This window comes from Papaver somniferum, chromosome 7 (genome assembly GCF_003573695.1).
Source record: "Papaver somniferum cultivar HN1 chromosome 7, ASM357369v1, whole genome shotgun sequence".
NCBI lineage: Eukaryota > Viridiplantae > Streptophyta > Magnoliopsida > Ranunculales > Papaveraceae > Papaver > Papaver somniferum.
This window is the reverse complement of record NC_039364.1, coordinates 60,958,602-60,967,335: the sequence shown is the minus strand read 5'-3', so window position 1 is coordinate 60,967,335 and position 8,734 is coordinate 60,958,602. Positions and strand designations below refer to the sequence as shown.

Below are 8,734 nucleotides of genomic sequence, written 5' to 3'. Positions count from 1 at the left end.
TTCATATTCGAAGTATGGAATGGATTTCATAATGAAAGAATCACTCAACCCTGGAAAAATTCAATCAACCCCCCAAAAAACTGAAGACTAAGAGGGCTGTTACGTAAGCCCGAATTAACTTTTAATTTACCCGTAGTCCATCCTGTAGATATTCTTTTACTTTTGTACAAGGCCTCAAAGAAACTGTAAGAGCAAATAAGCTCCTCAATCCAACAGAATCGTTGATCACTTGCCAGGCATTTCATTACAGATGCAGACCTAACCTGTCAACAGGCATCCATTTCTTACAATTTCTGCAGGACAAAGTGTTACAACACTTTGCTTCCTTCCCATTCATTTTTGGCATCGTTTGAGAAGGATTAACTAAAATGTGTGTTATCAATGTCTAAAAAGGTGAAAACAAGACGATTACCAGTACCGAATTTTAATTTTCGATTGTCACATTTAACCGAATTACCAATGAATGCATATGAATTGTGTGTATAGCTCATTAGTTCATACTGTACTTACCAATTGCCCCCAAATGAGAACTTCAGACAACAAGAAAAAGAAGAAGAAGAAGAAACGCAAAAAAAAATAAGGAAAGAGAAAGAACAAAAATCCTGGTTGTCTGATTGGTGATGATGTAAGATTGATTCCGGGCTTCCATTTTTCTCAGCAGCTTACTGGAGTTTTTGAATTGCTCGCCAGAAACATGGCAATGGATTGATGATTAAAGCACAATGAACATTTCTTCTGGTCCATCAAAACAACTTACTACCACTAAAGATGATTCCTTGGAAAAAAAATAAACAAGAATAGTGTTTTTGACGATCAAAAACCAAATTCTTACCTCAAAATGTGAGAGGAAGTTAGCTGACTTGATATTGTTGACGATAAATGAATCAAGGGAATGTGAAAGATCCTCCGATCTCAGTGCTGCCTTCTGGAGGCTTAATAGCAACCCAAAGAAGAGAGATGGTAATAGCAATGAGACCTGACCAGACAAACACGATTGTGGGTGTCCTTCCTCTTCTTCCCATTAGACCTTTAGCGAATGGGTACAGATGTGCCAGGACCCAGAAACTGAAAAACACACCACCAATAAGACGACTCCACTGTGGTATGGTACTGTAAATTGTCCTGCTGAAACCTACGGCGATTGCTATCAAGTTGGTCATCATGATCACTATAGGTGGTATCATAAGAGACGTCCATTTGACGACATAAAGATCAGCAAACTCATCATCAACATCATCGGCACCAGATTTTGATGTCAAAGTGAAAGAAATCTCAATTCCAGCGACCACTTTAAGTAATCCTTGGATAACTGCAGCAAGATGAGCACTTGTTCCTCCAATCAACCAGAACTGTTCATTCCTCCACCACTCCTCAAGTTCAATTCCTGACCACTTGATCTCGAGTATGGCTAGCAGGCAAAGTGTAATGGTGATGATGAGAAGGTAAGTGAGGAAAACCACACTAAGTGACTGAACAATGAATTGACCAGAGAAAAGGGATAAAGCTGGTAAGAAGCAGTAGACGATGAGAAAGAAGGAAGTAAACGGGTAAATTCCAACATTGAGATATGCAATCCTCTGCAGAAACTTCATCTTAGGGCTCGCAAGGAAGGCGTTGTTACGTGAAAAGAAGATTTCAACTGAACCAGTAGCCCATCGAAGGACTTGATGAAGCCTATCGGTAAGATTAATAGGGGCTGTTCCACGGAAAGCATCACGTTTGGTAACACAATAAACTGATTTCCATCCTCTGTTGTGCATCCTGTACCCAGTCACCACATCTTCTGTAACAGAGCCATAAATCCACCCAACACGGTCACCCCACTCAGTTTTGTCTTCGTACCAGCAAGAGATAACACTGATTGCTTCCGCAACTGTGGATGCATCGAGAAGCTCTCTAGGAAGAGTGAGCGCACCCGAAGGACGACCATTTTTCACTGCTGGGTGATCTGCAAGCGGACGGCCTTGATATTCTGCAACTGGTATTGAATCAAGAAGGAAAGTTGAATTGCCAAACCTCTTTGGAAGCAATTGCAGGTTCATCTCATCTTCATCATCGTCGCCCATCCTAAGGGCTCGGTGCTCTTCAGAGTTGGAAGAAACAGAAACTCTCTTCTTACGAGGAAAGCACCAGCTTATGCAACCATTAGTACGTTCCTTTGCGCGGGGTGGGTCGAACCCATAAAGAGCAATTCTACGAAAGAGGCAACCAGTGCCAACATAAACAGGGCCCTGAAGACCATCAAGTGCTCGCATATTGACATCAAAGAAGACCGTATTGTGGTTGGCATACCGATCAGATGGGTCGATACCTTCAAACCTCTGTGGGAACTGAACGTAACATATGCGGTCCCCTCCGCGGTCCATCATGAAGCACATGCCTTCCCTCATTGCTTGCGAGTTGTAAATGTAATGATCACAGTCAAGGTTGAGGATGAAGGGACCGTTGGACATGATGGCAGAGGCTCTCACAAGGGCATTCATGGCACCAGCTTTCTTGTTGTGGTCGTAGCCAGGGCGCTTCTCACGAGAAACATAGACTAGTAAAGGAAGACGGATGTCAACTTCAGTAACATCAAGGATGTTAGTTTCATCTACAGTTCCACGTAATGGTTCATCACTGGGGGGCTTCAACATAACCTGTAGATGGTTAAGTTAGTTTTTGTCAGAAAATGTTTAAGATAAAAAATAGGTCGAAAAGGTTGATCGGTTCATCTAAAGAATGGAAAAATATATATATGTATATATACATTACCTGAATAATTCCAGCATGATCACCCTTAGAGTGCTCAGATCCAGGAATCATCCAAGTGCCAGGCCAATGGGTTCCATCTGCCATCCAAGTGGCTTTTGGGATCTTTACACTTTCAACAGGCTCCTCATCATTTCTGTTCTGTCTCTGGAGCTTCATAGCCTTGATCTCCTCTCTAGCATGATAGGCATCAGAACGGCGACGAATAGATTCAGGTAGACCATTGGTCCTAACCTTGAACTCATCATACTCCCGCTTCATTCTTCTTCGGTCCTTAACAAAATCTGCGCGCATCTTATTCTTGTAAGGATCTCTCTTCAAACTAAAATACGACTCAGGATTCCTAGGCTCGATATTATGCTTACGGCAGAATGGAACCCACATGTTGGCAAAACTTGCAGCTTCTGCCATGGCCTCAAAGGTTAGTAAGGCACCTCCATCATCAGAAACGTAACAAGCAAGCTTTTCAACTGGGTAATCAGTAGCAAGGATAGAAAGAATAGTGTTTGCAGTGACAAGAGGAGGCTCTTTCTCAGGATCTGCGGTAGAGACAAAAATATCTATCCCAGGCAAGTCAGATTTTCCTGTGGGATTGTTGATCGTAGGTGTTTCAAACTTATCTCTAAGAACAGCAAGATCCGTCGAACGGTTGATCGGGCAGAGCTTAGGAAGCTGGTCAAGTAGCCAAGACAAGGCAAACCACAGCTCACAGACAATGGACATTCCCCATAACCAAATGGCATCAGTATTTGGATTTTTTATTCTCCACTGAAGAAAAAGTGCAAGAACAACTACTCGCACAACAATTAGCAGCCTGACACAAGTTAATAAAATCCGTTAAACAATATCTTACAGAAATAGTCCGAAGTGCCAATAAAGGACCTTATACAGGTTCTCCGCAGAAACCATCCTTAACGACAATTCTAAACCATCAGATCGGAACAAAGATGCGCACATTTAAATCAAGATGCATAGTTAACAGATCAAACTACGAAAACAAGAGAGAATCAACTGATACAGACGTTTAGAAAACGAACTCATCCATGATAAGAGGTTTCAAGGAATAAATGATACGATCAGGTTCTTTGGAATGGATGATATTACAGAAATACTAGTTAGTATGACTAAACACCTACTCAACACTGACCCAAATGATCTCTGGCTGACGATCTATAAAAGCTACAAAGCTAGATTACGATTTGGGCCCACTCATTAATATCTAGTTAAAATATTGGCTCAAGTTCAGGATCCCCATATACAACTTCTAATAACTATCAATGAAGACCCAACTTCAGGGCTGATGATTTATCAGTATCTTAACCAGCGCAGAATTTTAACTATGATCATAATCCGGTTAAATGATACAATATAAATCAACCCCATTGATCCCACTTTATGAGCCTAATACACAGAGGAACAAAGGAAAAGTAAGGGCCAAGACAGACCAATCTTATAATGATTCATTTTCTAATTCCCCTTTTCTTGTGCTGTCCACTTTTCCCACTCAATCATGACAAAACAACAGTATGATAAACAATGAGAAATACTATAGATTATCAAATTAAGTCAATTCAACACCGAAAGATATAATCGCAAAAAAAAAACAAAAAAAAAAACAAAAATTGGCAATGCTATCTAATATAATGATTATAACTTATACCTATATGGACTGAGAACAGCAGCTGGGATCTTCAGTTTCCTAGTAAGTGGCCTCCATGGTTTGCTAGCAAGTTCTCTAGGCTCATGATGAACACCATCCTCATCATCTTTCCCGTCATACCCACTACCATCTTTTGGCCATATAGCATTCCCGTACCCATATGTTCCTTTTGTCTCAAACAACCATCGATTATGGTCAAATTCACCAGTCTGACTTCTCATCAACACAGATTTAGTTGACTTCATTAAAGACAACCTCCGTCCCATTTTGGACATCCCACTTCCACCTCCTTCTCCACCTGGTAGCATGGGAAGCTGTCGTGCACCGTCCACAACACCCAATTCATCTAAATCAGTACTCTTATAAGGATCTTTGCAACCTGGGCAAATTCCATCTCCTCCTTTGACAGCATCGACATAACAATCCCTACATATCTTGAAATCACATTCACAAGGAAGTATATCTAATCCACGTTCATCACTCATAACCTTTCCATCACAACCAGGAATCATACACGCTGATCCTTTGGATCCAGCCATTTGTGGATGATTAGTTTCAGAATCAATTACCTTATCCATAAGATGAGCTCGAGTCACACTATTAAATCCACCAGTAAATAACGAATTAGAAACATACTGTTCTTCCACTTTTTGTGAAATCGATGGATCCATTGGTTGATTATCAGGTGTTGGTGGTATATGAACTGTATAGTTTAAATACTCAGCATTTCCGAGCTCACTATTTCCAAGCTCACTATCTAAATCATCCCTTGAGTAATTAACATACCTTCCTGATGATGTTCTTCTACCAAACGTTACAGTTTGTTGAGGCATAGGAGGTCTGCCATTATTATTATGCTGTGATTCTTGAAAATCCGACGAATTCGATACTGATGATCGACTCGCTTTAAACGATCTCGACGCCATTTTCACCTATCAAAACCTGCAAAATTTCCGAATACAAAATTCAAATTTATGAAAAACAAAACAGATCTACCTAAAGAAATAGCTTGATCATCAAAACATAAATTCTTCTTAATTAGCGATTTCATTACTCACCGAAAAATTTATTTGGTGAAGATCTACTTAAAAATATTTGAATTTGTAGGAGACGTAATCACCTAAATACCCAGACCTTAAAAGAGATTTTTTCAAAAACTTTTTGAAATTTGTATGAGATGTAATCAGGCTGTACTCGACTTCAACTTTGGTGAAATAGACCAAGTCATCTAATCTTCTTCATCATAACAAGCTACTACAGTCCCAGTAGCTAAGCTTCTCTCAAGCCTTCATTTTCAAAAACCTAATACACTTGAAACTTTCAAACAATGCCGTCTCTCCAGAAACAGTGAAACTTTTCTGATTTCTTTAAAGAGTTCTCTTTTTCTGTTCCTGGAAATGAGAAGGAGAGGAACTAGGGTTTTTATTTCTTCTTCTTACAAGAAAGAAAAAAAGAAGTCCTTGATTTAGGTGGTAAATAGAAGATTTAAAATACTAAGAAAGGAAGGAAAAAGACAGGAAAATAAAATGTAGTTTGAGAGACGCGTTGACACTTTGTATTCTGCTGATGCGGATAATGTGCTGTATTATGGCTGTGTTTCTGTTTACTAGCCCCCCATGCTCTTGTTCCGGCAAAGTTTTTTTGCGTGTTAAATTTAATTTTCCGGAAGTGACCTTTGGTTTTCTTTGAAATTTCGGGAGTGGGGGGTGGTGGTGGGGGAAAGATATTCCTCTGAACGGTCGAAAAACAAAAGAGAGGGTCTTTTTCGCGTGTTTGTCATTTTCACTTTTGAACATGCCGTGTGTGTTTTGTTAATTTGCGATCCATAATATTTGACTATTTGGTAATACCTACTTTGTTTGTTTGTTGTTGTTTTTTTTTTTAATCAAGGAACCTTTTCATTAATGAGATTTCAAGATTACAATGAGTTTAAGATCGAAAATAAGAGAATACAAAGTGACAAGAACATACTGTAAGAGTACAATACCGAGAAATCCGACAAGAGAAAGAGAAGGATTACCGGAGTAAGACAAATACAAGTATGAATAAGATCCGATTAAATCGGAAGAATGATGGTTTTTCTCGGAATTAAATTCCAACCATTTAGTTTGTTTTTCTTCTTTAGAAAGAAATGCTCCCAAAGTAGGAGTGATTTGCTCAAAACTCTTATAACTAGTGATGAAGCTTCTGTCGTCAAAAATACCACCTATCGAGATTCCGTCGTCGGATAAGTTGATGATGAAGATTCCGATGAAGATTTCGTCGCCGGAGACAACCAAGATGAAGATTTCGTCGTTGGAGAGCATCACTATTGATCTTAAAATCCAACACAATAACCAAGAATCGCCATTAAAGCGAAGATAAACCTAAAAAAAGTAGATAAAACCACCAAAATGGTGTAGATAAATAGAAAATATAATAAAAACCAAACTAATCTACTAATTAAACTAGAAAGCAAGGAAAAATGAAGAAATCTGCTAAGATCTAGTCCATTTTTGGACTAGATCTGAGCAGAGAATGGTTGTTTTTGATGGTTTTGTTGGAGAAGAAGAAGAAGTGAGAGAGAGGAGAGAGAAATATTGAACATTCAAACTAGTATGTAGAGTCCAATTACTACCCGCATTTTGTAATACCTACTTTGAATATGCAAAGACATCAAAATTTGATTAAATGAATTGTTCTTCGGAGACTGAGCCAACCGAGTAAGTAACGAAAATGTTTTGTGTACCGAAAAAGAACACCGTGATGTACACCGTGATTTTGGTGTGAGAGAAAAAAAATGATGGACCCCACCTTTTACCGCACCCCCTACAAATATCCCGGAGGGCTGCCCTTGGATTTCTTCACAGTGTAAGGAATGTGAGTTAAGGTTTCCATGACTGGGAAACGACATTCCCCAAGATAAGGTTTCGGCTCGCTTTCTATTATCAACATTCTTGCCATAATTAAAAGGTTTTCAAGTAAAAGTGTCACGGGGAAAGAATACTGACGTACAGTGATGAATTGAAATGCACAGGCCTTTTGATTCTATCCAATGAATTGTTCTTTCGAGACTGAGCAAACCTGAAGAGGTCAGGTATGTTTAAGACAAACTAGATCATACGCCGAGTGTTCCATTATCAAAAGAAAAGAAAAAACAACTACGGGTAAAATTATGGGCCTGTTTTCAACTTTAGAGATTAGAGATCTAATCGAGTCTCCTAAAAGAATTAACTGCTCATCCATTCTTTGGATACTGCTACTAGTTGTTTTCTTCTTCCACCAATAACTTTCGACTTTCTTTTCATCTTTCTGCAGATTGTCCAACACAATATACTCCTTGTTTCCCTTAACCTTTGACTATACGAGATTAAACACAAAAAAGAAGACTTTGTCAGCGATGTCATGATAATAACAACTACACACTAAGTTATGGACTGCACGATAACTTAAAGACAAAAGGCACTAGTAAGGGTATCGTCTCAAAAGCAGAAAAACAACTCATTTTATAAGCTAAACACCATTTCCTTTTAGTCGCATTTCCTGTATTGGTTAAAGAGGAATTAAGACACAGTTAATAACATTTGTTCTGTTTTACCCCAAAAAGAAACAGTTAGTAACAGTATCACAATTCACAAGTGAAATTCTGCCAACAAGTAAAAATATTACACAACAACTAATTGACAGAAATTCCAGTACCTATCAAGAAAGAAAAAAAGAATATACTTCACTCCGTTATTTTTTAATAGGCTGGTTTCTATAAATAAATATTTCAAAAATAAAAGTCGGTTTCCTAATTGGGAAAGTCAAATGTTATTTTGGTTTTGTGAGACCATTTTTCTCTTAACTTCTTTTTATGACAAGTGTCATGTGGACCATTTCACTTACTTTTTTTGCTGACAAGTGTCATGGGGACCATTTCACTTCACTTCTGTCATTGACAAGTATCATGAGGACCACTTTCAATGATTGGTTCTTTTAATTTTCTTAATTTTCTCTAAAAACCAAACAAACCTATTAAAAAGTAACGGAGGGAGTATCTATCAGCTGAAAAAGATAGTGTAAAAACAGCTGCAAATTACAATGCTGAAGTGCGGGGAACGTGGTCTCACACCGTGTCTAGTACGGTTTTACTTGTACCACCACACCATGTCTACATGGCCTGTCTGGTCGAACCGTGGAACTCGTAATTTTATTACAAAAATATATAAGTGCAGGTTTCATAGGAAGTGTTTTTGTCTCCTGGAACAATTTACGAGTTGCGCTACACTCAACCGCGGGCCACTTAGACATACCATGGGATCTGTCGTGATCGCGGCGATCAAAAGAGTTTGGAAGACGCGG

General features: G+C 38.8%; 1 protein-coding gene across 1 annotated transcript; it reads right to left on the bottom strand.

Annotated features, from left to right (window-relative positions):
• Positions 1–415: 415 nt before the first annotated feature.
• On the bottom strand, positions 416–5,908 carry LOC113297448 (cellulose synthase-like protein D3). Its single transcript, XM_026545918.1, has 4 exons — positions 5,470–5,908; positions 4,412–5,353; positions 2,755–3,565; positions 416–2,639 (listed from the first exon to the last, which is right to left on the bottom strand). Exons 2-4 carry the CDS (start codon positions 5,335–5,337, stop codon positions 885–887), a joined length of 3,492 nt encoding a protein of 1,163 aa, XP_026401703.1. The 5' UTR covers positions 5,338–5,353; positions 5,470–5,908; the 3' UTR covers positions 416–884.
• Between the last annotated feature and the right edge of the window lie 2,826 nt (positions 5,909–8,734).